The 27,842-nt window shown below is 33.9% G+C and overlaps 4 protein-coding genes across 19 annotated transcripts in view; 2 read left to right on the plus strand and 2 right to left on the minus strand.

Moving 5' to 3' along the window:
- Positions 1-493: 493 nt before the first annotated feature.
- On the minus strand, positions 494-10,382 carry LOC146903625 (Beta-glucosidase, GBA2 type family protein). Of its 7 annotated transcripts, none has more exons than XM_085738714.1 (20): positions 10,136-10,382; positions 9,930-10,001; positions 9,713-9,826; positions 9,576-9,632; positions 9,406-9,476; positions 9,232-9,331; positions 8,955-9,025; positions 8,556-8,656; positions 8,361-8,461; positions 8,218-8,271; positions 8,088-8,143; positions 7,926-7,964; positions 7,694-7,838; positions 3,247-3,428; positions 3,105-3,172; positions 2,779-2,851; positions 2,647-2,708; positions 1,579-2,362; positions 1,187-1,477; positions 494-1,076 (listed from the first exon to the last, which is right to left on the minus strand). In XM_085738714.1, the coding sequence occupies exons 2-20, from the start codon at positions 9,999-10,001 to the stop codon at positions 791-793; spliced, it is 2,727 nt and encodes a 908-aa protein (XP_085594840.1). In that variant the 5' UTR covers positions 10,136-10,382; the 3' UTR covers positions 494-790. The 7 variants fall into 7 exon arrangements, with proteins under 7 accessions (XP_085594840.1, XP_085594837.1, XP_085594839.1 ...); XM_085738711.1 differs by having other exon boundaries at positions 1,579-2,506; XM_085738713.1 differs by having other exon boundaries at positions 9,930-10,006.
- A 3,106-nt stretch (positions 10,383-13,488) lies between these two features.
- LOC146903626 (elongation factor 1-gamma-like) lies at positions 13,489-16,777 on the plus strand. Of its 4 annotated transcripts, none has more exons than XM_085738716.1 (6): positions 13,489-13,553; positions 13,662-13,712; positions 13,799-14,059; positions 14,159-14,260; positions 15,028-15,532; positions 16,201-16,777. In XM_085738716.1, the coding sequence occupies exons 2-6, from the start codon at positions 13,704-13,706 to the stop codon at positions 16,578-16,580; spliced, it is 1,257 nt and encodes a 418-aa protein (XP_085594842.1). In that variant the 5' UTR covers positions 13,489-13,553; positions 13,662-13,703; the 3' UTR covers positions 16,581-16,777. The 4 variants fall into 4 exon arrangements, with proteins under 4 accessions (XP_085594842.1, XP_085594844.1, XP_085594843.1 ...); XM_085738718.1 differs by having other exon boundaries at positions 13,665-13,712; XM_085738717.1 differs by having other exon boundaries at positions 13,668-13,712.
- A 3,163-nt stretch (positions 16,778-19,940) lies between these two features.
- Positions 19,941-22,469, plus strand: LOC146903627 (FAD/NAD(P)-binding oxidoreductase family protein). The gene is made up of 5 exons (XM_085738725.1): positions 19,941-20,806; positions 21,172-21,363; positions 21,435-21,593; positions 21,673-21,909; positions 21,995-22,469. Exons 1-5 carry the CDS (start codon positions 19,955-19,957, stop codon positions 22,307-22,309), a joined length of 1,755 nt encoding a protein of 584 aa, XP_085594851.1. The 5' UTR covers positions 19,941-19,954; the 3' UTR covers positions 22,310-22,469.
- Positions 22,470-22,904: 435 nt separating this feature from the next.
- LOC146903628 (RNA helicase family protein) overlaps positions 22,905-27,842 on the minus strand; it is a 34,042-nt gene continuing 29,104 nt past the window's right edge. For 4 of the 7 annotated variants that reach the window (XM_085738724.1, XM_085738722.1, XM_085738723.1 and 1 more), the window contains 5 exons: positions 27,103-27,195; positions 25,912-26,124; positions 24,767-24,859; positions 23,668-23,790; positions 22,905-23,413 (listed from right to left, as the gene is read on the minus strand). In XM_085738724.1, coding sequence (XP_085594850.1) covers positions 23,336-23,413; positions 23,668-23,790; positions 24,767-24,859; positions 25,912-26,124; positions 27,103-27,195 — 600 coding nt within the window. In that variant the 3' untranslated portion in view covers positions 22,905-23,335. The remainder of the gene's footprint in view (positions 23,414-23,667; positions 23,791-24,766; positions 24,860-25,911; positions 26,125-27,102; positions 27,196-27,842) is intronic. The other 3 variants (XR_015023959.1, XR_015023958.1, XR_015023957.1) reach the window with 1 other exon arrangement.

A 27,842-nucleotide genomic window follows, 5' to 3' on the forward strand; every position in this document is an offset into this window, starting at 1 on the left:
TCTTGACCCTGCATGGAGACTTTATCTCCGGTGAAGAGATTTTCTGCTATGACTTTATCTCCCGTGAAAATCTAAGCCTTTGAATACTTTCTTTCTCTTGCTTTTAATATTAAATGGTTTTTCATATTTTATTTTGGATGGTTGAGATTTCGCTAGTTCACCTCATTCATCGAAGAAGATTTGTACCCGCTACAAATATACATTTTTCTTTTTTTACTTTTCAAAACCACACACTTTCATCATATTAATTTATATATTTATTTTAGAGATTATATTTAAAAATCAGGAATTACATAACATAATAAAAAAAAAAAAAAATCAATTGCCTGGTACATGAAAATGAAGTAGCAGTGTAATAGTAGTAATTACTAAAAAAATATGGTAATGTTGGTCAGTTTAGTAAAACCACTCAGAATTAACAAGGAGTGACAACAATATATATATTACATGAAATATAAGTTGCATTTTGTAATGGTAAACATGTAGACATATATTTAGATAAACAGTTTAATTTGAATCTCACAGCATAAGCGTATATTATGATAAAACACTTACGTATAAGCTGGTTCCATAACAAAAGGCAAAATAAAGTTAAATTGTTTATGTATAAGTTATAAGCTGTTTTCATAAACTATCTTGGAGAGCTTACGAAAATAAATTATGAACATGCCGTAAACTGTTTTCATAACTTTTCCAAAGTGGTCTCACAAGTGTTTATGTCGATAGATAAATTTCAATAAACCAATCCAATCAGGCTCAAATCCTACACAACAAGGATATGTCATCTATTTCAGGTCATATACCTCTTGCAAGTAAAGTCATATATAACCTGAAATAGACTTCTGGATCCAGTCTCCTCCTTCAACTTTAGAAGGTGAGCTACTTTCAAAAAACCAGCATGGGATCTAGACATAATATCGTCCTCGTACACATCAGATTTATTACTCTCATAATGTCGAGCGAGCTTTGGTTTTGATAGTGCCCACTGCATTGCCCATATGGCTAATGGGCGCATGTAACATAAAGATCTATATTCATCTTTAGCAGTCCAAGCTTCCGGAGTTTGGAAAGAATAACTGTTGATGAGATATAACAAGAAGCTTAATTAGCTATTAGTGGTATAAAGAAAGCAGATACATGGATCTGTGAAGTACTAAAGGAACAAGCTATTATTAGGAAACTTTACCCGAGACCATCACTAGACCATGCAGCTTCATATATCCCACCAGCAGTTTGAAATGCCATATCAGTCATGTTTTCCTGGATCATTGTTGCAGCTAAGGCATATGTCACTCCTGACCATATTTCTCGTGATTGCATTGATGACATGTCAACATTCCCATCAGGTAACATCCCATTTACAGCTCCTCGTTTCCCACCCTTCACTTTCATAACGTTGTTATCATAAACCACCTCAAGTGCACTTCTAATCTTCTCTTCTCCAACAATTGGCAAAAGACCACATGCTCTAGCATACCTGCAAAACAAGAAACAGGAAGTTCCAATTTTGTTTTAAATATTACCAAGATCTATGAAGCCTGGCTACATGTGCAAAAATTCGAGGTACTTATTACATACCATTGTCCAGCTAATTGATCAGCTTGTATGGATGATCTTGAACTTCCACAACTGCTATCATAATTGAAGTAAGAACCATTCCATAATTTTTCAAACACAGCCTTTGCTTTTTGAAATTTGTGCCAAAAATAAACTTCAGAACCCTTGTCTCCAACCTCATGTGCTAAGGCTGACGCGGCCTGAAGTGCTGCTACCCACAATCCACCACTATACGCACTTACACCAGATACAGACCATGTGTCATAGGTTTGATCAGGGAATCCTTCATTCTCAATCATTCCGTCACCATCCTTGTCAAATTGGTCCATATAAGCAATTGCAATATAAACAGATGGCCAGACAGCTTGAGCAAACTTCTTGTCACCAGTGGCAACCACATCCCTGTAAACCTGAAGAACAAACTTTGGATTCAAGTCTTTCCACCTATCTGTATTATAAAGATTATAGCCATTTACTTCAGACCACGGGTCACTGATTCCAATATCATGAGGAACAGCACCAAGAACCTTCCTTGATACCAATTGTCCATCACACAAGAGTTTCATCTTTCCAGGATCATGCATCAGTACTGCTGCAGCGAAGTCCCTTTGAACACTAAGTTCAAGTTTTGGAAATAGTGTGACTAATGAAAAAGATGAGTAAAAATGGACATCATAGGTATTCCACATTTGATACTCGATTCCTTCAAGATAAAGAAACTGGCCAATGTTTTCTTCCCCTTCTTGGAGAAGACTTACTCCATATGCAGACTTTGATGCAGGTGGAGTTTGTATTTGCTCAACTACTGTGGTAAATCTTTCAAGAATGTCAATAGCAATATCATTTTGATGTGATATATTATTGTTATTCTCTAAATCAGAAATGAATCCATCCAAGGAAAATTTTCTTTCTCCTATATTAACTAAACTATGCACAGGAGATGAACCATCTGCGCAGAAGAAAAAATTATGAAGAAAAATCGACAATGGTACATACCGTTTTATGTGAGGTTAGGATGAATTTAAAAGAAATATAGACTAGGGATAACTATCTGATAAATAGGATTCAAACTTTAAGAGATAAAAATACCTGTCCAAATTGACCCCCCAGAATTCAGGTAGTAAAGTTCATTCAAAAGGGTAACAGGGTACCTGCACAGAACTCTGAAAGCTTGAGATTTTGACTGTAGAAGCAGGCAGTGAATAAATAACTGATAAGTACCATTCAGGAAATCTCTTGTCCTCAAGGATTGGTCTTTGCCAATCTTCAATCTGGGACTCCCACTGACAATGTTCTACATCACCAATTCATAGAAGTTTGAGTAAGTAATTTTCTTATGGTATAAACAATCACAAATAAGCATGCATCTGCATGGTTTTGCATATATGGTGGAAACTTCATCTAAAATTGACGTCAAGAAAAACTATATCCATACAGTCTGCCTCTTAAAAGTCTATAGATGGATATAGTTATGCTTGATATCAAATTTAGATGCAATCACCATATTACAGATGCAAAAGTTGATGGAGTTCAGCAACGAAGATTACCAATAATAGCATCATGTGCAATATTTGCAGCTGCATCTCCTTTAGTACCATAAAATTTAGTGTAACGCCTGTTAATCCAGTTTCATTAGTTATGTATAGTCTTTAAACAATAAATCTTCTTATACAGGTTTCTATCGCTAACCTGTAATAAACCCTTCCTCCAGGGAACTTGACTTCAGGGCAGTCCCATGCCAACGAAAATGTCACATTACGCTGAGCATCAGATGGAATAGTCACAGTTGCTGCAATAGCTGCCCCAATGGATGATCCTGGTTTTGAAGGCACAGGTGTTTCAGTAAAATTCAGATGGTCAAATGTCCCATGCTGAAAAGAAAATGATTACCATCATTCAGTTTAGTGAAATAAACATATGGATCACATGAAGTCTGATATCCTCAAACTTGTATCATTATAAAAATATATATTCTTAGACCTATTATTTTATCCAGGGACATGGCATCACGTTTAACTAACAGGAAGAGGAATTTCTTAAAATTCATTACTACTCGTAGAATTTGAGTGTCAAGCCTAATCCAGGAAAATAGCATGCTAAGCAGAAAAGGTAATCACTGTCAGTGATGCAAAAGGGTTTTATTAGTAATTTAGTAGTATTTATTATTTAGCCAAATCTTAGTAATTTTCTAGAACTCTCTATTATTATTACGTTTTATTTTATTTTGGCCCACAGGTTTGTTATTTCTTTCACTATATAAGCAGAACTTATGTAGCCTAAGAGGCACACTTTTTCATTCATTAATAATATTCGAGATTTTCTCTCAATTTCTGGTGGATTCCGGAACCCTTATTTTGATAGGTTTGTCGCTTGCAACCCTATTTTCACAAGTTTGTCGCTTGCAAACTTGTTCTTTTCTATCTAGGTTTAGCGCTTGCTAACCCTACGCTTCCGTACTGCGTCAGTTGGTATCAGAGCAGGTTTCTCCTGTTCTTTTCCTAACGGATCAGCCATGGGAGATCAACTAATGACGAGGGAAGAGTTTGCCGGCTTAACCGCGACTCTTACCACGGACATCAAAGCTCTGTTAGATCAGATGGCGGCGTGGACAGCTAAGGTTTACAACAACGCCAACAACAACAACAGAAACAATCCGAATAGAGGAGGAGAACCAATTCCGGTTATTAGGGTTTGTAATAACATCCCTACTATTGTTACGTACCGAAAATCAAAATATGCCAATGAATCTGATTTGGAATATTATGAGCGTAGATATTACAACAAGTTGACGGATGATTACTACGAGATTGAAATCTCCTATTCGGTATATCGTTGTCCGTTTTGTTACAACAAAGATTACTCCTTGTCCGACCTTTTGAGACATGCTTTCAGAATTGCAGGTTACCCGTGTTCGCGTAAGATGGTTAAAGATATTGCTAGACACTCTGTTTTGATAACGTATATTCTAAGAATTCTTACGCAATTGAAAGAGAAGATCGACGTTGCTCAGACGACCGAATCGTTTCCAACGTCTATGAAACCGGTCGAAGAACATTCAGTCACCGAACCTGTTGTTAGTATTGTGGAGACTGATGAGCACATGGTTTCACTTTGTGATGGAAAAAATAGGAATGATGTACAACCGAAAGAAGAACTAGAAGAAAAAGAAACTGAAGAGCCTGAAGTAATTGAGGAACAATTTGAAGAAATCAAAGAGGAAGAACCTGTCGAAAAGGAACAAACAGCGGAGAAGTTTGTTTATGACGCTGTCTTGAATGAAGAGGTTACGAATGATGAGGTCTATCATGAAACAGTACCCTTAGTTCCAAATAACATACCAGCTGTCAACAACACAGAAGTCCCACTATCGGAGGAACGTGAAGAGGAAGTTCACGACATTGTCGAAGTTTCTCAACCATCTTCTGTTTCGACACCAATTCTCACTGATTCAATACTGTTTGGCAAAGACGACATTGAAAATTCACAAGGTGATTCCAAACAATCTCGGATCCCAGCGAAACAGGTAGAAGATAATGAAATTGTTGAAGATTCTGAGGAATCTTTCATTTGTAAACAACAAACGCCGAGGTCAAACTTCAGATTCACCCATCAAGAGATTGCCAACACTCTTCCAATAGGAACGACTGTCTATTCAGAACAACAATTGGGTGAGGTAAAATTTCAATCACTCTCACCTAACCACTTCAATGTGTTTGCACAATCAATTCAACTGTCTTGAATGTTTCGATCCCGGTGGATCGATGCCACTGTCGTTTCTCCCACAATTTTCTGTTTCGAATTTGTTGTTCTCATTGCCGTGTACAATGGCTCCGCCGTGGGCAGCTTTTGAATGGTTGAATTTTTATGATGCTCGTCTATACACTCAAGCACCGAAGCTACCGCCGAAACCTCCGGATCGACGTCTTTTGACCATGCCTGGGGAATTTATGGCGACAGGGAACTTCAACTCACCTTCTTGTGTGGAAATAGCTGTTTATCTCGCTGTCAAAACTTTAAGAGTCATTATTTTGGAGGACAACACAATTGTTTATCAAAATGGTATTCGTTATGAACTAATGGAAGTGCATGGTGGACAAGGAGGAGAGTTTGCTAGAATGATAAAATTGCCACAAGTCACAACTAAGAATGATGACTCCAAATATGCCAAACTTCTAATAGAAGGAATGAACTCCACCGTGTTGGGCAAGTCTATAACCTCAGGTGTTAATTTCAGCTCTGGTTCAAGCACTTCAATGTTGTATCTCTTCAGCCGGGTATTTTCTATGGGGACGCCTTCATATTCCTCCATCCCATATGACCCTGATGGTCATATTTTTGAAAGTACAATGAAAATATCAAGTTATTTAAACCCTTCACAGTGGGGATTGTTTGCATTTGAGTGGGGAAACACAATGGGGAAACACGATGAATACATTTCTAAGGATCCATCCTTTGCCTTCATTTTCTTAAGATGTGATGTTTTTAATCTCTGCAATCCTATTCTTCAACATTATCACCTTGCTGCTATGGGACACCAATTGACTACAGGACTTAAAGAGAAAACAATATCAAAATTGATGATTTTTGAGATGAAATGGTGTGGTATTAAGGAGAACATAAGTACACCCAATTCAGAAGCCAATTTGGTAAGTTCACTTGTTGGAGATATGATGTTTTTATTGGTAACTTATGGGTCTGTATTTGACTACCCTGAAGGACTTTTGCTTATATTGAGGATTTCTCATGTGATGGATTTTATATCAGTTATTGGAAGCATGTATTCAACAATAGTATTGTTGAGGAATATACTATTCTATGAATCACAAGATAGTTCCTTAATTTTTGGAGGAGGACAACTAGAACCGAATTTGAGTGTTGGAAGTAATGTCTCTGTGCAATCCTATTATGTCAGTTTCTTGAAAAACAAAGCCTCCACTCTTCATCAATATTATGCATATCTCATGAATGCATTTTTAAGCTTTATTAAAGGCTTATATAAAGTGGGACCAAGAAACGTTAGACTAAGGGTACTCTCACCATTTGATGTTCTGCATGTTATTAAACCTTTACTTGGACTTCATGAAAAAGGATATTGGTTATTCGCTCAAATAAAAAGGAATTCATTTACTGTGTTGGTTTCATTCATTCCTATACTTCAAGTACAACAGGGTCAGGCATCACTCAACAATGCTTGTATAGAATTATCAAGTGCGTCTGCAATTGTTGGTACATTGCTCGGTGGCTGCTTTGTTCATAAAAAGGGACCCTCACAGTTCACTCAATGGGATCCAGGAGGATGTTCTCTTGTTTATTGGAGGAGCCAACATGCATGGAGAGCTCTTCATCAGAATGAGAACTCGAGGTCGAGTTCTTCAGAGGTGGAGGAGACTGATGCAGGAGGGTTTTATTAGTAATTTAGTAGTATTTATTATTTAGCCAAATCTTAGTAATTTTCTAGAACTCTCTATTATTATTACGTTTTATTTTATTTTGGCCCACGGGTTTGTTATTTCTTTCACTATATAAGCAGAACTTATGTAGCCTAAGAGGCACACTTTTTCATTCATTAATAATATTCGAGATTTTCTCTCAATTTCTGGTGGATTCCGGAACCCTTATTTTGATAGGTTTGTCGCTTGCAACCCTATTTTCACAAGTTTGTCGCTTGCAAACTGGTTCTTTTCTATCTAGGTTTAGCGCTTGCTAACCCTACGCTTCCGTACTGCGTCAGTCTGCATCAGTGTCATCTTCATTTAACCAGCTTAGTCATCTCTATCTTAAAATGTTCGTCGGTGGAGATTAAACCATGAACTGACAGTAATGTTGAAACAAGTTTCTTGACAGTATTCATACTTCAGATGCACAAAATATGATGAAACATGATGAAAGAGTGACGTCCAAAGAGACCTAAGTACTGATAATTGTCATGATAAAAAGAGTTTCAGATGCACAAAACAAAAGGAAAATGACAGAAAGGAAACTCCAAGTACTTGTGTTATAAAATGCTTAATAGAGCACGATGGTAGCTTATCTGGGAGAAGACAGCATGGAGGAAGGATGAATAGCATACCATAGTAGTAATACCAAACAGAGACATTTCAAAAAAATAAATAAAATCTAAAAGCAGGTCCATAACCTGTTTAATTTCATGCCACATGTCCTTCGCTGAGATACCCTCGTGAGAACCAGATATAACAAAGACAGGGCATTCTGAGACATGAACATGTTCGGTCTCTTCAGCTGCAATTGCAAATGTGACGGGAGATTGCTCATTTGCAGTCCTGTAAATGCATATATCAATTTATAAATTCAAGGATTGAATTTCTTTTCATCCATTGCCTAAAAAGATATTAACAAGTTATAGTTACTTGTGATGTAGAAGCACACCATGCACCCCATCAGGCATCCTAGCATGAGACAATATGTATCTTGAATGTTAGAATAAAGTACAGGCAATCTGTGGGGAGGGGGAAAGCAATCAAATTGGAACATCTTCATGTAGAAGGTAAACCAACTGAAATTTTTCTTACTTTATGTTTGAATTGAAGTGATGACCAGTAAATTCTGATTGTCCTCCAACAGAATTCTGAATGCACACAGAAATTTGTTTGCACTCAATTCCTCAACAAAAAGCACAAGTATTTAAAACATATCACTTACAGTCCATGTGAAAAGCAAGGTGACATCTGCTGTTGTTTTGCCAAAATTATTCAGCTGCATATCAAATGAAATTGACTTATTATTGTTAACTTGATATGTATAAAACTGCAACCCAAATTTACATATAAGTGACCTTTGCCTACCGTAAAAGTAAAAACTGATACAGGAAAGCTACTCTCCTTGTAATTATGGGGTATAACAGGTGAAATCTGGCGACAAACTATTTTTAATGCTGGATCAGGTTCTGCATTTGAGCAATAGAGATGATCATTATAAGAGATGTGATACAGTATAAATATCATAATGGACTTGAAAGTATTCCAATTAGCCTTGCTTACCCTCATGTACTGTCCATGCCCTTGGGTATAATGCATGATATGTAGAACTCTTTCCATTCATATTCCAATCCCATGTTTCAATTCCTGATGCTGGATTTTCTCTAAATAAAGTTCATTAATAAGTTTTCTTTTTTAAAATCAAATGAGTAATGATATTTTGACATCCATTTGATGACAACTTTGTTGACAACTTGTTTTTCTCACTTCTTATTGGTCAAAAACAATGGAGAGAGAAAAAGGAAGAGAGAGGATAACAACATCATGTGAGTATGAGAGAGAAAGTTGTCCAAAAGTTGTCAAAAAGTGGTTGTCAAAATATCATTTCTCAAATCAAATTCAGAGATTCTAAAATGATGAATTAGTAACTGTAAAATTACAAGACTATCTATAATGGCCTACTTCTTTATATCTGGCTTCCCTGGGCATAGTACGCTTGAATATTTTTCACCATTTGGACGTGAAACGAAAACCTGAGACAAAAATCTTTTCATGTCAAAAAGGGTAATATTATTAGCAGTATGAAGTAAAGAGGATATAACTAATTATGAATGTCCTTTTATCTATAACAACTTCTATATATGAACCAAAATTAAGTTGCAAGACATACTGGAACTTCAAGAAACATTCATCCTGAAACAAGTATTTTTGCAATCTGGATGAGATAGATAAAACTTACAGAAAACTGATTTGCTAAAACTGGTTTCTCTTCACAAGTTAAAGGCAATAGTTGCCAACGCTGAAATTGACCTGTAAAACTTCTTCCAATGCTTCCTGAACTGAAGAAAAGAAGAAAGAAATAATGTTGTGGAATGAAGGAAATATTAGAAAAGAGAGTGAAGAGAAGACCCACCCAACACCACCTAAAGGAACACCATGAGAAGAAGTTACATGACGCTTAGCAAAAGGATCAATCATTCCAATCTGAGAAAGAAAAGCAAAAAGAATTAATAATGGTTTGATATGATAAGATAGAAATGAATTACAGCTTATTTTGTGAAAAGAAGGTCTAAGATTAAGTACCCTTCCTTTGGCAGCTTCTTCACGAACATGGCGCCATAGACGATAACCAATGGGAGCCTATATAGAAAATAAAAGAATAATTGTAAATGTATGTATGTATGTATGTATGAAAATGAATGAATGAATGAATTACGTACAAGATGAATCATCTCTTTGAAAGATAAGGTGAATTCCGATGGAACATTTGCATTTGCATGATTGTTTAATTTGCGCTGCCACGTAAGTTGTGGAGGTTTCCCTGGGTCAACAACCTTAATCCAAATAAAAAACAAAGGCAGTGACAGTGAGTGTCCGACTAAAATCATCATGATCGATCCTAGACAGACAGTCACATGTACTTACATATATACGTACCTTTATGGCAACATCAGCATCAGCAGCAGAAGAGTTGTTGTGGCCATGTTCTTGTTCATTTTCTTCTACCATCTTTCCTGCCAACATTTATGGATTGATTGATTAGATCAATATGAATGCAGCAAAGTATATATATTAATATTATTAGTGATCGATGAATGCATTAATTAATGGAATTGATTTGAAGAATAAGTCAATGCAACCACCTTCCGATCGATCCAATTTGAACCAACAAACACTACAACATCATCATCATCATCATCATCATCAATGAATTATGAATGAGTTAGTTAATTGAAGTAATAAAGAGTATATATATAACAAGTGGACGAAGAAGAGGTTTGCGTTTTGTAGTCCCTAAAATTGCGAAAGTTGGTAAGTAGGTAGATGATGAATTGGAATTGGAATGGTCCAAATCTGACTAATTTAGTAGATTAGATCCAATCCACCTATGGCTATGTAATGCATGCCACGGAAATAAATAGTAATTCTAACATGGACATATCACCAACAATTCACGTGTTTTTTATTTTTATTTTTTATTATTTCTCTAAGATGAAAAAACAAAATAGTAGTTGGTTTTGTATTATCTACTAGAGGAATGTTAGGGTCACATCCTCTAACGAAGCCTTCTAACACACTCCAATCACAAATAAACATGTCATCTATTTTTTTTATGCATTTACCTGCTGACTGGTAATTTTTGCATTTTTTTTTTATTATAATTAACTGTCATTTTCAAAGTTCAATACATAATTAAATGTTGTTTTACATATATTACCCTTAAATATTTATTGTAGAGAAAGAAATATGTGAAATGAGATATTATATGATTAAAGTTATTATAGGAAAAATATACTAGTAAAAGTATTTGTTGTCTTGGTTATAATGTTAAAAGTCAAAATGTGACAATTACAATTAAAAAGAAATAAAGGGTGTATCTTTTTAATCATTAGATCAGATAATTTAATGATGAAATAATTGATACATTTATAAATATTAATTTGTATGTAAAACATGTCTCATTTATGCAACACATAATTAATCTTATTTTAAGTATTTGCCGTCTTTTGTACAAAAAAGAAGAAGAAGAAATCGACCTTATATTTGTATTTTATTTTTTGACAAAATTGCGGATATATAGTTTTGCTAGTATGGACACCCGTGCCAATCACGGGCTGGAATTTCGTCATATTTGAGGGAGAGAATGTTGTGATGTAACAAATGTTAGTTAACAAAAATCTTATAGGCAAGCCTTAAAGTTTTGGATGAAGATGTGGTGGTATCATTTTCTCTAACCATATTTGACTATTTTTATCATATCATAGACATAGAGAGTCTCATACTTAAGAGAAATGTTTATGTGTCATGTGTGAGTTATAGCTCTTCATTGACAGCAAGATTTGATATTTACGAACATATAAGTGAGATCAGGCACGGATGCACACTGTGTCAATTGGGGTCAGCTGACCCCACTTCATTTATTTTTTTATAACAAAAAATATGATATGTTCATATGATGACCCCATTTAAATTTTTGTGTTAACCCCACATGACAAACACAAATCAATGGCATGCATTTTATAGGAAAGGATGAATGGAGTTACAATAAAAAATGGGCATGTGTCTTAGTTTTTAAAATAAAAAGAAAATGCTCTAATAAAAAAAAAATTAAAGTGGCAAGTAGATGATAAAAAGTTTAGCGTCAATATTTTAGGGAAGGAAATCATACAACAGAGAGAGAACTTATGATAGGTGTTTAATTTTTCGATTTAAAATGGTACATTTTTTCTTATCTTCAATTTTTGTTTACCGATACTAATATCAGGATGGCACTTCAGTGCTTTTCGCCACCGAAGCCAAAGGCACTGAAGTGCTACCCTTAATATCATCACTTATTTTAAGGTTAAATATGTTTTTAGTCTATAAAATTATGATTTTTTAAGTTTAGTCCCTCAAAAAAATTTATTCAGTTCGAGTCTCTATTTGCATATTATATGAACTATTTTAAGGACTAAAAATATTCATTTTTATAAAATAATTCAAAATATGAATATTTTACAAATTACAATATTATGGAGAACTAAATTTTCTCTACCAAAAAATTATCATTAAAATTGTAATAAGATTAGACTTGAAAACTCATAATTTTATAGACACTAAAAAAGTATTTAACTCAACATTTTATCAGTTTTGAATTTATATATTTTTATATAAATATTATGATAAATGATATTGACCCCACACGTTGAAATTTCTGGATTCGTCCCTGAGTGAGATGCCCAATATTTATTGTCTTTAAGTGTTTTCAATGAAGATGTTGGGTTTCTCTTAACCAAATATGATGATCCAACAAATTGTAGACTCTCTTGGAACTCCAAACGTTATGATGAAATGTTTTGTTATTTTTAGGTGTCATTTTCTTATTTGTATATATTAAATATAATTTTTTTTAATTTTTTATAGTATTTTAAATTCCTTCACTTTTGGTCTTTGGTGGAAACTAATCATAGAAAGACATGAATGTGTTATGCTCAGTTGACAAAATGTATGTTTATCAGACATTTTTATGATTGATGAATTATGAGAATAATTTCATACTGATAAGTCACATATGCATGGATAAAAAAACACAAATTTTGGTATGAAATATGTGAGATGCAAATAAAGGAACTAATGGTTAAAGTTTTAAATACTATAAAATTGTAATTTGTCAAACAATTTTTTTTGAAATCACCTTAACAACTTGGTCATCTAATGAAGTCTTATACTTCCTACCAACTTGTTTCAACTCTCATCGTCTCTCTATTTCAACATTTATTTGTTTCTTGAATTTGGTTGAGTTTTCTTAGACAAAATACTAATAAACATCTCTACAATTTGGTCCGCAAATTGCTATTAAAGTATCAACTATCATGTACATTTACTTATCTTATTATTGATAGAAAGTTTCTACCGGTTAATAATGATTAATCTTAATTTACAAATCCAAAAGCACTTAAAACAATTTTTTTTTTTTGAAACAATTTGTTTATAAGATAAAAAGAAGAAAAAAGAGAAAAGGAAATAGAATGTGGGGTGGAAGTGACAACGGTCTCTCAATATATCAAAATTCTAAAATAACATTTTTTTTTTTGTGGTGGTTGGAGTTCGAACCCCAGACATTGCATATATTATTAGGGTCTTATTAACCAGTGCCCCAGAGGCACTAGTTAAAGAACCAAAAGTAGAAAGAAAAGTTAAGTTTTGCATTGAAGAAAACACTTTTTTAACATTCAAAAAGTAGAATACACAATTTCCAAGACAAAATTCCCTTTTATAATTCCTTAACTAGTGCCCCGGGGCACCGATTAACATTTCCCGTATTATTATTATGCATTGTCCATACCAACTGAGCTAGTTATGTACACCCTCCGGTCACTATTATAAACAAAAATTCACTTTTTAGGTTCATTCAATAAATGATGTAGGTGGTCTATCCGAAAACCACGTACATAAAAACGAAAATGAGTATTTGTAAAAAAAAAATAAAAAAGGAAAGGAATATACTAGTACTAGTAAATCGCATAGCAGTGAGAGGAACTGAAACCCTAAATCACCCCGCCGCTCAAACTAACTGCCTCTGTAAGTAAAATCTCTTCGCGGATTCGCTTTCTTTTCAGTTTTCATCATCATCATCTCTCTCTCTCTCTCTCTCTCTCTCTCTCTGATTTTGATTTTGATTATTATTTGCAGCAGCAGCAGCAAGCAGGTTCAGTCCAGATCGACCCTAATATGGCTTTGGTAAGTGACTCCCTACTACTCTTTTCATTCATCCACTTCATCGATCTGATCTAATCTAACCTAACCCTAATTATCAAATCAATTAGATTCTTCATTCTGGTGAAATCAACAAAAATGCTTATAAGGCACGCATTGCAGCTGAATATGCTTCTGTCCAACTTCAATTGACCCCCAATTTTGAGATGGGTGTTTCTAACAAGACACCTCAATTTCTCGACATGAATCCTCTTGGCAAGGTTCCTGTCTTGGAAACCCCTGATGGTCCTGTCTTTGAGAGCAATGCTATTGCTCGTTATGTTGCTAGACTCAACAACAACACCTTGTATGGTTCTTCTTTGATTCAATATGTAAGTCTTGTTTTCTTCTTTTAATTCTATTCTATTTTTTTTTCTTTCTTTTTTTTATTAATTGCTGTACTCAATTATTGATTCATTCTCTGCATTCAGGCTCACATTGAACAATGGATTGATTTTTCATCCTTGGAGATTGATTCTAATATTAACAAGTGGCTCTATCCAAGATTGGGATATGGGGTTTACCTTCCTCCAGTAAGTCTTCTCTCCTCAACATTTTCCATACACTGAACTCGATTTAGAATCAATAGATGATAAGACATATCCACCCAATCCATGCCACACCGTATCCCAAACTTATTTTAAAATTAATTGGATATTACTCAGATGTGTATGTCAGACAGCGGCGAAGCTAGCTATGTTTCCACAAGGGGGCCAAATTTAAATAAATGAAATAAAATATAATTTAACTAGCTTTCTTTGTATTTGTTTAAGAGATCTGAAGTGTCAAAATAATACAAAATATATCTATTAAACAAGTGAATATATTTTGGTTTTCCTATTTCTACTGATTTTTGACAAATAAACTCTTTTGCGGTAGCTAAATATATATTATTGGGATAGCTAATATCAAAATATACTAACTTAGTCAAAGAAAAAAATATTTGTTGGGGTAGCCAAAGCTACCCTTTGGCAACAAATAGCTTCGCCCCTCATGTCAGAGAATCTTAAGAGTGTCAGATATGCACCGACACATATACTTCACCCAAGTTGGTTTATTTCTATGAAGCACGGACACTGACACATTCCTCGGACCGGGACACACCAAATCTGACACATATACTTTACACTGAATTATATGATTTTCGCACATTGTTAGCGGTGTCAATGTGTCAGTGTCTGTGGACATGTGTCCGTATCCGTGCTTCATAGGTTTATTTACATCTTCAATATTTTTGTTCTTGTTAACATCTTGTTGCTATGATATTTTATCCTGATCTTAATTATTTGTCTGGATGAAGGCTGAAGAGATTGCAATTACTGGCCTGAAGAGAGCTTTGAATGCTTTGAACACTCACCTTGCCTCCAATACTTACCTAGTTGGCCACTCTGTCACCCTGGCTGACATCATAACGACATGCAATTTGTATGTTGGTTTCACTCGTCTCTTTGTCAAGAGCTTCTCCTCAGAGTTTCCTCATGTCGAGAGATACTTTTGGACCTTGGTCAATCAGCCAAACTTCCGCAAGATATTAGGCCAAGTCAAGCAGGCTGAAGCTGTACAACCTCTTCAATCTGTAAAGAAGCCTTCCCAGCCTAAAGATTCTAAGGCCAAGGTAAACGACGAACCCAAAAAGGAGGCCAAGAAGGTGCCAGAAAAGCCCAAAGAAGAAGCAGAAGAAGAGGCACCCAAGCCCAAACCCAAGAATCCCCTTGATCTTCTTCCTCCAAGCAAGATGATACTGGATGACTGGAAAAGACTCTACTCGAACACTAAAAACAACTTCAGAGAGGTTGCTATCAAAGGTATTGTTACTGTGTCCCCCTTTGATGTTATTGTTTTCAATTTTGTGATTGTACGCAGGGGCGGATCTGGACTCAAAATATTGGTGAGGCACAATTTTTTCGCGGTTAAATAATTAAATAAAATATACACATAAGTAGCGAATGTGAGTTAATTGCCGTTTGTAGCGAGTGAATTTTGGATGTAAATGAGCAATTTTAAAAATGAGAAGAGTGATTTTAAATAACATATGCAAATATAAGGCCCAAGCCCATAACAACAAACACACATAACCCTAAATATTTGGTACTCATAGTCACATTTATCACAGCCGCTGCAATACTTTTCTTTTCTGCTTCTTTCTTCTTACAGTTCCATGGTTTCTTCATCTTTTTCCTTTCTTACCATGGTTTCTACATATGATTTCTTCTTCTTTTCTACTGGTACTCTGCTTGTGATTGATGGGTTTACATTAAGTTTATTATCTCAGTTCAATGTTTCATATATGGAGGGAAAAAAATGAAAAAAATCAGCTTGGGCTGGTGTGGCACTTGCCACACCAGGACCTGTTCAGGTCCGCCCCTGATTGTACATTGTGAAATTTGCGGTTCTGGATATTCTCTCAAAGAATGTCAAAGATTTTTATAAGACATACATAGGCAAGATCTTTTTAAATCCTTCTATCTTGCAGGATTTTGGGACATGTATGATCCTGAAGGGTACTCTCTCTGGTTCTGTGATTACAAATACAATGATGAGAACACTGTTTCCTTTGTGACATTGAACAAGGTTGGTGGATTTCTTCAGCGGATGGATTTAGCCCGCAAGTATGCTTTTGGAAAGATGCTTGTGATCGGTTCTGAGCCACCTTTTAAGGTAAAGGGGTTGTGGCTTTTCCGTGGGCAAGAAATCCCTAAATTTGTGATGGATGAATGCTATGACATGGAGCTGTATGAATGGACAAAGGTCGACATCTCAGATGAAGCTCAAAAGGAGCGTGTCAGTCAGATGATTGAAGATTTTGAACCTTTTGAGGGGGAACCTCTGTTGGATGCCAAGTGCTTCAAGTGAATTTTTTTGTCCACAAAAGTGAAATTTGCAAGGATATGTCTGTGTTCATTTTTGATATAAGTGTAGTTTCTTTCCTATCTCAGTTTCATGGAAGAACTAGCTGAAATTTCATTTGAGACATTTTTAAACATTTAAGTGCTTGACAAAGACTAGAAGTACTTCTTTTTAGTATGTATGAAAATTAAAATTCATGGATTCATGTTTTTCTCCCGCTCCCTCGTTTGATGGGTTCGAAGGTATTTTGTTAAATTAAAAGCGGCAATAAGACAAATAGATAATTCACGTTTAGCAATATCATAAGGTGGCATTTAGGGTGGGTAGGAGGAATTCTTTCCCACCATGAGAAAGTAAATTTTAACCATTAGATTAAATGAAGAGCACACTTTTATCATACTCCATCAACACTGGATTTTTGTTCACTATCTTTCACTCTACCCTTTCTTCCATGTTCCACTCACCTACAACCACCACCACCACCAACATCAAACTCACTTCTCAATTGCACTGGTACTGAAGATCCAATTCAGCAGCATGTTGATAGCTAACAAAATAAACCCTTAAATATTTTGCCAATAAACCCTTAATTAAATCCTTAAATATTTTGCCAATAAACCCTTAATTAAATATTAAAATTCAGAAGCAAAAGAAAAAGTAAGCAAAAGTATAAGATCTACAAAAGTTATACTGCTGGAATTTATTCTTCCTTTCTCTCGATAAAATGAATTTTTTTGCAAACCCAGATTTATGTATTATTCTCTTTTTTGCTGGATTTTGTTTCTCTTTTTTCTCTTTTTTCTTTTCTTTGAAAGGTGATTAGATCCTTGATTTCAATAAAGAAGTTTGAAAAATAAGAGATTAAGCCATGTTGTTATGGGAATTGAAGAAATTAAATGTGTAAGAAATTTGGAGTGATGGGTATGAAAGAATATTGAGGAATATGCTTCATATGATGATGAATGTTGTTGTTTCTTTGAGATTGCTGATGATGCTGAACAATTTAGTTGATGTTAAATCACCCACCGTTTCCCTTTTTCTTCTTTCCTTTTTCAACAAAAAAGTGTTTTATTTTTGTTTTGAAAAATAATCTAGTGTTGAGGGTCCATGATAAAATTATGCTCTCTATTTGATCTAGTGGTTGAAAAGTAACTTTCCTATGGTGGGAAAGAATTCCTTCTACCCACCCTAAATGCCACCATATCATAATAAATGATTAAGGCCATCTCCAACGCAGGTTTTACGTTGTTTTCTTAAAATACTAAACAATTTGTTTTGTTCTAAGCGTTGGAGAGAAATGACATGGAGCTGTGTCAATAAAGCCAATACTTTATCAAAGAAAGTATAATTTGTGGGATTAATTGTAGTGACCATTTAAAATAAGTTAAGAACAAAACTTTGGTTTTTGCATTAGAGTAAAATATAATTTTAGAACTCAATTTTGGTCTAGCATTTTAGATATTCTAAAATGTGATATTTACTGTACATAAAATATTTAGCAAGGGTTGTTCACGTTAAGGTGCGAGGAAGATAAATAGATAGATATTGTGGGAAAGATAAATCCATTCTACACATTATTTTGCGGAAAGATAAATCCATTCTACACATTATTTAGCAAGCAAAGTCCTATATTTAAAGACAGGGTTCACATGTAGAAATGTATTGCTACATTTTTTTAAGAAATATACTGAGGTAAAATATGATTAACCATTCATATAATATTTTTACGTAATTTTTATGTTTTTATATTGGATGTTGAGTCAACCACGGATCCATAAATTTTAAATAAGTGGAGTCAAAGTTATATCATAAAAATTTATATAGAATTGTATAATTGCGTAAGCGTGTAAAAGTTATATAAGTTATGTTTATAATTGCTCTAAAATGTTGATTTTTGAAAATATTTTTCCATTTGTAGCAAAGTATAAAAAAAATATAACCCTAATTAATTATTTTTTTTATTCACCAACGTCAATCATAGTCTTTTTCAACAAATTTTTTTCATCCACCAATGTCAATCAGAGTCTTTTTCAACAAATATAAGAATAGTTTAGAATAAATAGAAATGTTATAGTCTTGCTAACGAGATGCTATAAGAGAATTGTTTAAAGATTTCATAAAAGAAAATTTTATCTTAAAAATAAGTGTTATTTTTATCGATATAATAATTCCAACAACTTTTTATAAAAAAATTACCTCTTTTGATTTCTACACAAGTGCTCTTAGAATACTCATTAGAATCCTTCTTAGTTTTGTAATTTTTTGTAGTATTATGAATGGACTATGTGAAGACAATAATACTATATAAGCGGGGTTAAATTGCATAAACATCTAATTTTGGGTTAAAAATACAATAAGCAAGTGGAACAAGTGGGGTCGGCTGACGCTATTGCCCCCACATTGAATCTGTCCCTGTGTAGAGTAGAGTATAAAAGTCCCCGTGAGTTTAACTTCTTTGGTAATACATTGAAAAATCCATTTTTTTTAAATAAAGAGGTAACGCATGAACAAGTCAATTTTTTTCTTTTTTAAAAGAGTGATTTTTATAGGTGATAAACAAATAGAAAATAGCTTCAGATTTTTTAAAAATCTCTAAGAAAATTTATAGATTTTTTTTAACACAAAATATAATTTTTTTTCAAGTTTAACACAAACGTACCACATATGGTGCATTTGTTTTATTTTTTTTTTTTAGAAAAAAAAATCTATTTTTTTAATTAAAAAAGCACCTTTTCATTTTAAAATGTTTGTTTAGAATTAAAAAAAATCATATTTTTCATAAAAAATATTTTTTACTCTATCCTAAAATCATAACACATGAAACAAGTTAAAAACCATTTCATTTTGTTTTTAAAAAATTATTAGGAACACTAAGCAAACATAAATAGCTTCAGATTTATATTAAACTCTTTTTAAAAAAATCTATGAATTGTATAATCTCATGTCATATGAGATTTAGTTCTTACTCTAAATAATATAAATACTTTTAACACTTGCATACAATTATATTTCATTATTTTATCACAATTTAAACATGAATCAAAATTAATAACTTTTTGGACTGATAAATCATTTAATTGTTAAAACATTTTATAATCATATTAGAATGTATTTTATGTTTAAATAATATTATTCTCTCGGGTCATAAGTGTAAATATTAGAGACAACTGATTGAACAAAAGTCATATATTAAAACTAATTGGATAAAAGATTGTCTTTTATATTTAAGACCGGAGAAAGCATTACTTTAGGTGAATGTTTTTGAAGAGGATATTGAAAGAAAGGAAATTGGGTAGGGTAGTGACGTGGCTAAACTGAAGACAGGAGTTGCAACTTGAAAAGAAACAACAACATAATATTTGATTTGGTGTTTGGTTCCCATGCCATGCCATGCCATGAATGCGATGAGGGGTGTAAGTGTTGGTGTGTTTCCTTGTAATGTAATGAGAGTGAGAAGATACTGTTCAAGAATTGATGATGATCATCATCATAGTCATAGTAATGGGAGGATTAGGAAAGGTGGGGTTGTGGTGCGAAACAGCAGCAACAAAGTAGATGAAACAGAAACAGATGTAATTGTGATTGGGAGTGGTATTGGTGGACTGAGTTGTGCAGCACTGTTGGCAAGATATGAACAAGATGTTGTCGTTTTCGAAAGCCACGACCATGCTGGAGGTGCTGCTCATTCTTTTGATGTCAAAGGCTATAAGTTTGATTCCGGTCCATCATTATTCTCTGGTTTGCAGTCAAGAGGTCCACAGGCTAACCCTCTTGCTCAAGTTCTTGATGCTTTGGGAGAGTCCGTCCCCTGCGCTACTTATGATTCATGGATGGTCCATGTACCTGAAGCTGATTTCTTGTCACGCATAGGTCCTACTGAGTTTTTAAAGGACCTTCACAACTATGCAGGTCCTGAAGCTGTTCAAGAATGGCAGAAGCTTTTGGATGCTGTACTTCCCTTGTCTACAGCTGCAATGGCTCTTCCCCCTCTATCTGTTCGAGGAGATTTCGGTGTTCTTTACACCGCTGCTGCTAGATATGCACCTTCTCTTTTCAATACCTTTTTCCAAATGGGTCCTCAGGCTGCTCTTCGTTCCACACAACTTCTCTCACCTTTTTCCCAAATACTTGACTCTTTGCAACTAAAGAATCCTTTCATACGCAATTGGATTGACTTACTTTCTTTCTTGCTTGCTGGTGTCAAATCTGATAGTATATTGTCTGCAGAGATGGTACTATATTTCACATATCTCCAATTGCCATTACCACTCATCAACGTGCAATCATTTATTTATATCATTACATTATTTACGACCACAATAACTAGTTTCTATCCTCTCTCATTTTTTTGTGCAGATAGATTATTAACAGTGTGCATAACACATAAATCTCTAAAGGGACTTTTGTTAAATTTTGATTCCTGTTGTTTACTTAGAGACAGTAGTAGACTAATTGACCAATTTCATTTCTTAAAAATCACCTAAAAGCAGCAGTTAAATGGATAGAAAACTAACGAAATAGTGCTGGTTGAAACATTAGTGAAACGTCATTGCTAATATTCTATTGATGACAAAACAGTTGCTCTCCCTTCCCTCAGGTTTACATGTTTGCAGAATGGTACAAACCAGGGGGCTGTCTTGAGTACCCCCTTGATGGAGCTGCAGGTATTGTTGATGCTCTTGTACGAGGACTAGAGAAGTTTGGTGGGCGGATTTCTCTTCAAAGTCACGTGGAAAAGATTGTTGTTGAAAATGACAGAGCCATTGGAGTGAAGCTGAGAAGCGGCCAAGTAAGTATATTAATTTTGAATGAATATTGATAAGAAAATATCGACTTTATCATGTGTTATGCTTGCTGCAGTTCGTACATGCCAAGAAGGCTGTTGTGAGCAATGCATCAATGTGGGATACTTTAAAATTGCTCCCTCAAGAAGTTGTTCCAAAGTCTTACTCAAATAGGATTAACACGACTAGTCAGTGTGAATCTTTCATGCATCTCCATTTGGGATTTGATGCTGAGGTGAGGTTTTGGTGATTAATTTTATTTAGTCTTTCACTTGCCATGCATCTGTTTGAAGTATTCAACATCGAGTGAGCAGGGTATACGCAGCGATCTAGGAATTCATCATATAGTTGTAAATGATTGGGAAAGAGGAGTTGACGCAGATCAGAATGTTGTGTTGATATCAGTTCCTAGTGTACTTACTCCTAATCTGGCACCTACTGGGAAACATGTGTTACATGCTTATCTTCCAGGAACTGAACCATTTGAGTTGTGGGAAGGACTTGATCGTAAGAGTGCCGAATACAGAAATCTTAAAGCTCAAAGATCAGAGGTATATATGAAATTGAATGAATGAATAACAGCAAGCAGCGTATATGCGTTTTTAATTAATGATTATTATTTCAAACAACAAATAGATAATGTGGAGAGCAGTGGAGAGAGCAGTGGGACCAGGATTCAGCAGGGAGAAATGTGAAGTGAAGTTAGTTGGAAGTCCACTCACACATCAAAGGTTTCTTCGGAGGAACAGAGGAACATATGGACCAGCTATACAAGCTGGTACAGATACCTTTCCTGGACATTCAACTCCAATTCCACACCTTTATTGTTGTGGAGACTCCACTTTTCCTGGCATTGGCGTCCCTGCAGTTGCTGCCAGTGGTGCAATTGTAGCTAATTCTCTAGTTTCAGTGTCTCAGCATTCCCAGCTGCTTGATGCAATTGGAATTTGAAAATCCCGCATGATGCAATTCTCACACATAAAATAGTACATAAACTTTGTATGGATCATTCTACAGATTTTATCTTGAGCAAGAATTTATGCCTTTGCCCATCTACCAAGTATTAGAAACTCTTTTATTTAATACTTATAAATTCAGAATTGCGTCCTAACATTTATTTTTGATGAACTTTTCTAAAACATCATATTTTGTATATATACATGGTTCTCTTATTGTCTAACCGTAAAGGCGAGCATGAAAATGATTGAATGAATAACTAATTCCCCATGCACTACTGTTTATTAGGATAATATCGTAACAAAACCTTCCAGCTAGGCAATCACATTTTTTGTACGTTCTCTTTCTTTTTCTTTCTTACATATGCTCTCCATTGTTTAGGCCTTGCATCATTCCATCCCACTAACACATCACCTTCTTCTAAGTGGGGATCAACCCTCTGCCTAACATCACCTCCACCTTCACAATTAGCGCTCAAGGCTCATATCAGGGACGATAAGGTCCAGATTTTGGTTATTTTACCTATTTATTCAAAGCATTTATTAACTTGTTTGGCAAGTAATTTCAGGAAAGACCCCAATTTCATATGTTTTTTTTTATACTGTATGATATTATGAATTTAATTGGTATGCACCATTAGTATAAAGTTGTTTACACCTGCATCCAACCACATCTTACCAAATAAGATATTTACGAGTACAAAGATATTTTCATGAACAAAACACCCTACACAAATTATAGGTTTGGCATCAAGGTTAATATTGTGCAAAGAATCACTTTGTCTATGCTTGAATAAAATCTCTACTCTGCCTACCTAGAAAATTAATATGCTATCCCTTTACCACGTTTAAAGTGCAGACATGATTATTGTTGAGGTCCAGTTCATACTCAATGGTCCAAAAAAGGGCTCTTGTTTGTTTTCAGGGATGAGAAGGCTCAGCTCCCTTTACTCCTAAGAATGACCGAATCTCTGAAGTGCATAGCAGATACAGCTTTCTTCCATGTAACTCTGACACTCAATCATTTAGGCACACTGCCTTCTTCTAAAAGAAGATTGATGATAGACTTGATGATCTCATCATTTAGAACGATCACATTCTGAAAACAAACAAACAAAAAATAACCGTGTCGTTACTACAACAAAATAAAACAAATAGCATTAAGTTACCATACCATACAAATAACAGAAGAATATAAGCTTTAAGTTAATATAACTGAAACAATAATACGATTAAGGTAGATTTTGATGCATTAAAACAAACGAAGAGGATAAGAGAAACATGACGGGCAACGGGAAAGCTTCAAGACATTCAAAATATCATTAGAAATGGAATATATCTATAAAGTGGTACCTCTGGTTTTCTAATAAGTTCCTTCAAAATGGAATGTAGAGTCAACCGTAGCTCCTTGAACAAGACAGCTATTTGGGCAGGTGCATTCAATTTTAACCATCCATCGATGATGACCAGTCCAGTCTATCATGTAAAGGAAAGAAAGTTCAAAACAAACAAGAATTTCACACTTGAAAGAGCAGCATTAAACAATCTAGAGAGAGAGAGAGAGAGAGAGAGAGAGAGAGAGAGAGAGAGAGAGAGAGAGAGAGAGAGAGAGCTAACACATGGTTCTGTTTCCTCCGATTAATAATTAGCCACAAAGATCTCTTTTGGTTCCATGTCAGAGATAGTAAATATTTTTCAATTAGGCGTTTTGTTGCAAGTTATTATTTTCCTATTTAGTTGAATTAGTAAATAGGTGAAAATTAGAAAGCAAGGTTCTAAACCCATCAAAAAAATATGATTCAAATGTGGGGATTACCTTAGAATTATAAAGAATTTTTTAGAATAAGATTTGAATGTCAACAAAGTCCCCCATGACTAATTCAACTACGAATACTTACATAAATAGATAGTTTAGAGGAAAAAGCATCAAAACAAGTCTAAACTAGAGAACAGGCACCCAAAAACGAGCATTAAGAACAATTATTACCCCAAAATTTTGAAGGCAAGTTGGCAAATAAAATAAATGGTATCAAGAATTTCAATAATCATGGTATTTTTCTCAATAATTCAGTTTTATTGACTGGTTTGTGGACATGAGGACCGACAAACCGTGGCATAAAACACCATAAAACGATAAAAGGTGCAAAAGAGTATTTTTTCCGCAATAAAAACTTATATAAAATGGTGTATTGTTTCTGAATTTCATTGTGAAATTTCGGAAAAATAGTAAACAACTTTGAATGGACAAGATCACAGTCAAGGCTTAAAAAATATCAAATCTAGTATTTTAGGAATGATTTTATAAATCTAGAAAACTAAAGAATTTCAAAATATTAACGAAACTGCTATAATTACCTAGTTCATGGTGGACCACCAATTGAGGTATAGGTAGTCTATCTTAGCCATTGCCATAAGTATAATTTATTTGGGAATAGAGTAATAGAATATGTACCTGATGCTGAACATTGATTGACCCTCCAAAGAGCAAAATTGAGTATGGAGAAATGACTGAAGTATCTCGTAGAAATATTTTGTTCGTTTCAACCTGACAATTTTAAAATTTACGTCATTGACATGTAAACAGACTGATTACAAATGTACAAGTTTGATGTATATATTTTATATATTATTTGAAGGGGTGTTTTAGAATTAGTGTAAACAGGATAATGATGCAATTACATTAATTAGGAAAAATATAAATCCTTATATTTACGTCTCTTTATATATTCTCCTGTATGTAACTGATGTATGCAATTGAGACAAAAATTCACTTTCTCAAAATATTAAACTGAGGAAGAAAATTTAGCCATGCACATAATTTCTCTAGAAAGAACAACCAAAATAGTTACGGGGTTATTAAATTATTTTAGAATTGTAAACACATACTGCTATCTGTTTTAGACAAAAGGAGCAGGGAAAAAAAATTAGAACTTCGAATATTATTACTAGTAACTTGATAGCTTGATACTAAAGACTGAACGCTAATTCCTATTTATAGCGATACATAGTCTCAATCTAAAATAAACAGGGAAATCAGGAAATAAACGGACTCGTAATATCAAACCAAGCTGGAAATACCATGTTGAAATTATGCGTTTTAGACAAAAGGAGGAGAGAAAAAAAATAAGAAGTTTGAATATTATTGTCAATAACTTGATAAATACTTTTTTTCTATAATATACTTGATACAAATGGTGAACGCTAATCCAAATTTATAGTTAATAACATTGAATATTATTGCTAATAACTTGATAGGAAAGACTGAACACTAATCCCCGTTGTAAGGATACATAGACTTAATCCTAAATAAATAGAGAAATTAAGAAACAAATCATAATATGTAATATAAAAAACTAATCCAAAGAGATAATCTACGATACTCTAAGATTATAAACAAATTGTAAGAACTAAACTAAGATTCTCTAATATATTATCAAATATATTCTAAGATATTTTATAATATTGATATACATATTATTACATTACATTGATTTCAAAGCAACAAACTTAAAGAGATAATACATTTCCAAATTATGTTCAAGCAACATTTTAAGCAAAAAAGGAATCTTAACAAAGTTCTGCAAAAACTTTACAAACCTTTTCAAGGAAGACAAGAAAGGGGTACTTGAATGCTTTTGTGCTACTGTTGATAGAAGATGGGTGGACGTGAACTTCTCTTCTTCCATCAAACCAGACTGTATGACTAGAATTCGCAGTGCTAGGAGACTGCTTAAGGCTGGTGAGAGCTGCTGAAACAATACCTTGTTCACCAGCTGCTACATTGGGGTATAAACCTGCACATAGTATAGCCTGCAAGGGTACACTCAGAGATCTTTGCTTGAAATAACATCTGATCGTGATATTTGGTCATTATTTTTTCAACATCACTTCTATACCACTTCTAATTTCTGTATAGGATAGATAGGTCATGAAATAGGAGGGTTTAGAGAATGAGTAATCTTGTACAAGGACTGACTCTTGGCCCAATTTTCCCAAGAAATACAAATGGATTACTCTTTCAAATGATATGTAATAAGACTATTATTTGTATTCTAGACATGGAAGACACAGATTGCATAAAAAATAAAAAAAAGAAGTCCGATAACAATTAGAAAATGTAAGATGCTTTAGTTTTGCAGAATCTTGGGTCAAGCCTTTCACTTAGGTGGTAAAATGATTACTCATATTTGTTAATCAGGAATCAATCTTAGTCTTTATTGTAAATAATTTACTTTCCTAGAATAGGTTAGATAAATTAGACAATATATTTGCCATTATGAATTGTAATTACTTATAATCAATGATACTATTGTATATAGTATAGAATGCAATAGAGAAAGGCATCAATCCAGAATTTCTGACAATATTAATCACTACATTTAGTCGTTATTTTCCATTCAGTACATGCGGCAAAGTAATAACAGTTAAAGCTCAGATTTATATTGGGGATATTTGGAATGGTAAAAAAGGAAATATACTTCCGATCTCAAGGTATCAAGTGACAATTCAAACAACCTCTTGGATGAGTATAAAGATTTTAAAGTGATAACAAAACGAAAAACATAAAATGACACTACATCAGGACACTACAAAAGAGATAGAAAAAGTCAAGGCATAAACTCAACTAGGACACTGCAAAATGAAGGAAATGACATCATATTTTAAACATAACTTGGAGAACAGATACAAATGGCTAAGTGAGAGAATCACAGAACATCCCCTTAAAGATTTGGTGAAAAAGATGCAAGCATTGTCTAAAAGTTATAACTAAATATACTCAAACCTTACCTTTAGAATTGACGGGTGATGTGCATACATATTAAATGGTTGTGATGAATCAGAAAGCCACCTGTCAAGACTTCCTATCTTTCTTCCATCCATCTGAAGTGGTTGTCCAGATTATACATCAGAGAAAACAACAAATAAAGCATTCTCACTTGCAGTTTTATCAAATTTTTGACATACTGCTTACACAAATATAATGCTATCCTATGTGCAGTGCACTATAAGCTAGGTATATCCTTAATAGCACTTAACATAGAAAACATATGTAGGAATATTTGTAATAATGTAAATAGTCTAAGAAAAATGGTATTTTGACATCAATATTTTGATGTCAAATATGGTGTACTTTGTTTTTGTCTATTTCTGAAATGCGTGCAAGTTGTATATAAATATGTGTATATCCTTTTGCCATCAAACGAGCTTTGAAATGATCAATATGATCATTAGGTCCAACCTTCATTATATAAACCCCACGACAATCAATGATAGTCATTTCAGAATGCAAGGGAACATGTTCGTAAGTGCCATTGGACAGTAACGCTGCCATTTAATCTGTTTCTTTTTAATTGTCACTTTTTGACTTTTTACACAAACCAAGACAACAAATAGTACATTTTACTACTTTTGATACAACAATTTATCTTTTTCCTATAATAGCCCTAATCATTTAATATCTCATTTCATATATTTTTCTCTCTCTGCAATAAATAAATAAGGGTAATATAAGAAAAACAACATTTAAT

Source organism: Medicago sativa, chromosome 8, assembly GCF_051527215.1.
Source record: "Medicago sativa cultivar Bolivia chromosome 8, Bolivia_mono, whole genome shotgun sequence".
NCBI lineage: Eukaryota > Viridiplantae > Streptophyta > Magnoliopsida > Fabales > Fabaceae > Medicago > Medicago sativa.

Excerpts from the sequence above, each read along its gene's own strand:
- LOC146903626 (XM_085738716.1), top strand. Across the intron at positions 14,261-15,027 it reads ATGGGGTTTACCTTCCTCCA|GCTGAAGAGATTGCAATTAC; the intron begins GTAAGTCTTCTC and ends GTCTGGATGAAG. Across the intron at positions 15,533-16,200 it reads CAGAGAGGTTGCTATCAAAG|GATTTTGGGACATGTATGAT; the intron begins GTATTGTTACTG and ends TCTATCTTGCAG.
- LOC146903627 (XM_085738725.1), top strand. The coding sequence starts at position 19,955 with ATGCCATGCCATGCCATGAATGCGATGAGGGGTGTAAGTGTTGGTGTG. Across the intron at positions 21,364-21,434 it reads TGAAGCTGAGAAGCGGCCAA|TTCGTACATGCCAAGAAGGC; the intron begins GTAAGTATATTA and ends TGCTTGCTGCAG. Across the intron at positions 21,594-21,672 it reads ATTTGGGATTTGATGCTGAG|GGTATACGCAGCGATCTAGG; the intron begins GTGAGGTTTTGG and ends TCGAGTGAGCAG.
- LOC146903625 (XM_085738709.1), bottom strand. The coding sequence starts at position 10,016 with ATGTTGGCAGGAAAGATGGTAGAAGAAAATGAACAAGAACATGGCCAC. Across the intron at positions 9,827-9,929 it reads ATGCTGATGTTGCCATAAAG|GTTGTTGACCCAGGGAAACC; the intron begins GTACGTATATAT and ends ATTTGGATTAAG. Across the intron at positions 1,077-1,186 it reads TGGTCTAGTGATGGTCTCGG|TTATTCTTTCCAAACTCCGG; the intron begins GTAAAGTTTCCT and ends TCTCATCAACAG.